The sequence below is a fragment of the Micropterus salmoides genome, unplaced genomic scaffold (assembly GCF_014851395.1).
Source record: "Micropterus salmoides isolate LMB-PRFRI ecotype aquatic unplaced genomic scaffold, ASM1485139v1 Ms_hic_scaffold_17, whole genome shotgun sequence".
Lineage (NCBI taxonomy): Eukaryota > Metazoa > Chordata > Actinopteri > Centrarchiformes > Centrarchidae > Micropterus > Micropterus salmoides.
The window spans coordinates 20,742,694-20,743,364 of record NW_024040817.1 but is presented as its reverse complement, the minus strand read 5'-3'; the positions used below and the strand labels follow the sequence as shown (position 1 = coordinate 20,743,364).

Here is a 671-nt window from a genome sequence, read left to right as displayed (position 1 = left end):
AAAAGTATACATTTGTATCTTTATTGTGGAGGTCTAATGCATGTCAACAGAGCAACAGGTTACATTGACCAGGTTGAATCATGACATATGTAACTATCCCAGTTACTGAGGACTGGTTATGTGAGATACACAAATAGAGGTACGATTCATAGAACATGGGATGTCATTCCATTTCAGATCAATCACATAGTTTATGTGAACACAATGTTCATTTCCCCTCGCGTTGTCTGGCTGTCCGGCACTCCAGATGTCAAAGTCCACTGCAGACCCATCAGACCACATCCAGCTGCCTTCTTTGTGGACATCACTGAGTCCGATCCAGCTTCTTGCCTTCACCTCGTGGTCAACGTTTTTGGTCAGGGATTTGACAAAGTCCTCTTCCTCCAGACTGTGGATGGACACCAGGTTGGCTCCCTCTGACACACAGTTCAGCTCTGCATCAGCCCAGGTCATTGGTGTGGCGACGTATTTGTAGTAGCGGCCGTTGAAGCTTTGCCAGCCAGAGTTGCCAGGCTGTACTCTCACTTGATGGTCATCTGAAGCAGACACAGCACCCAGAGCCAGACCAAACAAGATGAGGATCAACAGCATGTTGGTGTCAGAGACTCTGTCCAAGTCTTCGGAGTATGTGATCTTCCCGTTTGGATGTTATCAAATATCTTGCAGACACA

The 671-nt window shown here is 46.8% G+C and overlaps 1 protein-coding gene across 1 annotated transcript; it reads right to left on the bottom strand.

The window, feature by feature from the left end:
- LOC119907294 (lactose-binding lectin l-2-like) lies at positions 1–671 on the bottom strand. The gene has a single exon (XM_038725069.1). The coding sequence runs from the start codon at positions 589–591 to the stop codon at positions 103–105; it is 489 nt and encodes a 162-aa protein (XP_038580997.1). The 5' UTR covers positions 592–671; the 3' UTR covers positions 1–102.

Excerpts from the sequence above, each read along its gene's own strand:
- LOC119907294 (XM_038725069.1), bottom strand. The coding sequence starts at position 591 with ATGCTGTTGATCCTCATCTTGTTTGGTCTGGCTCTGGGTGCTGTGTCT.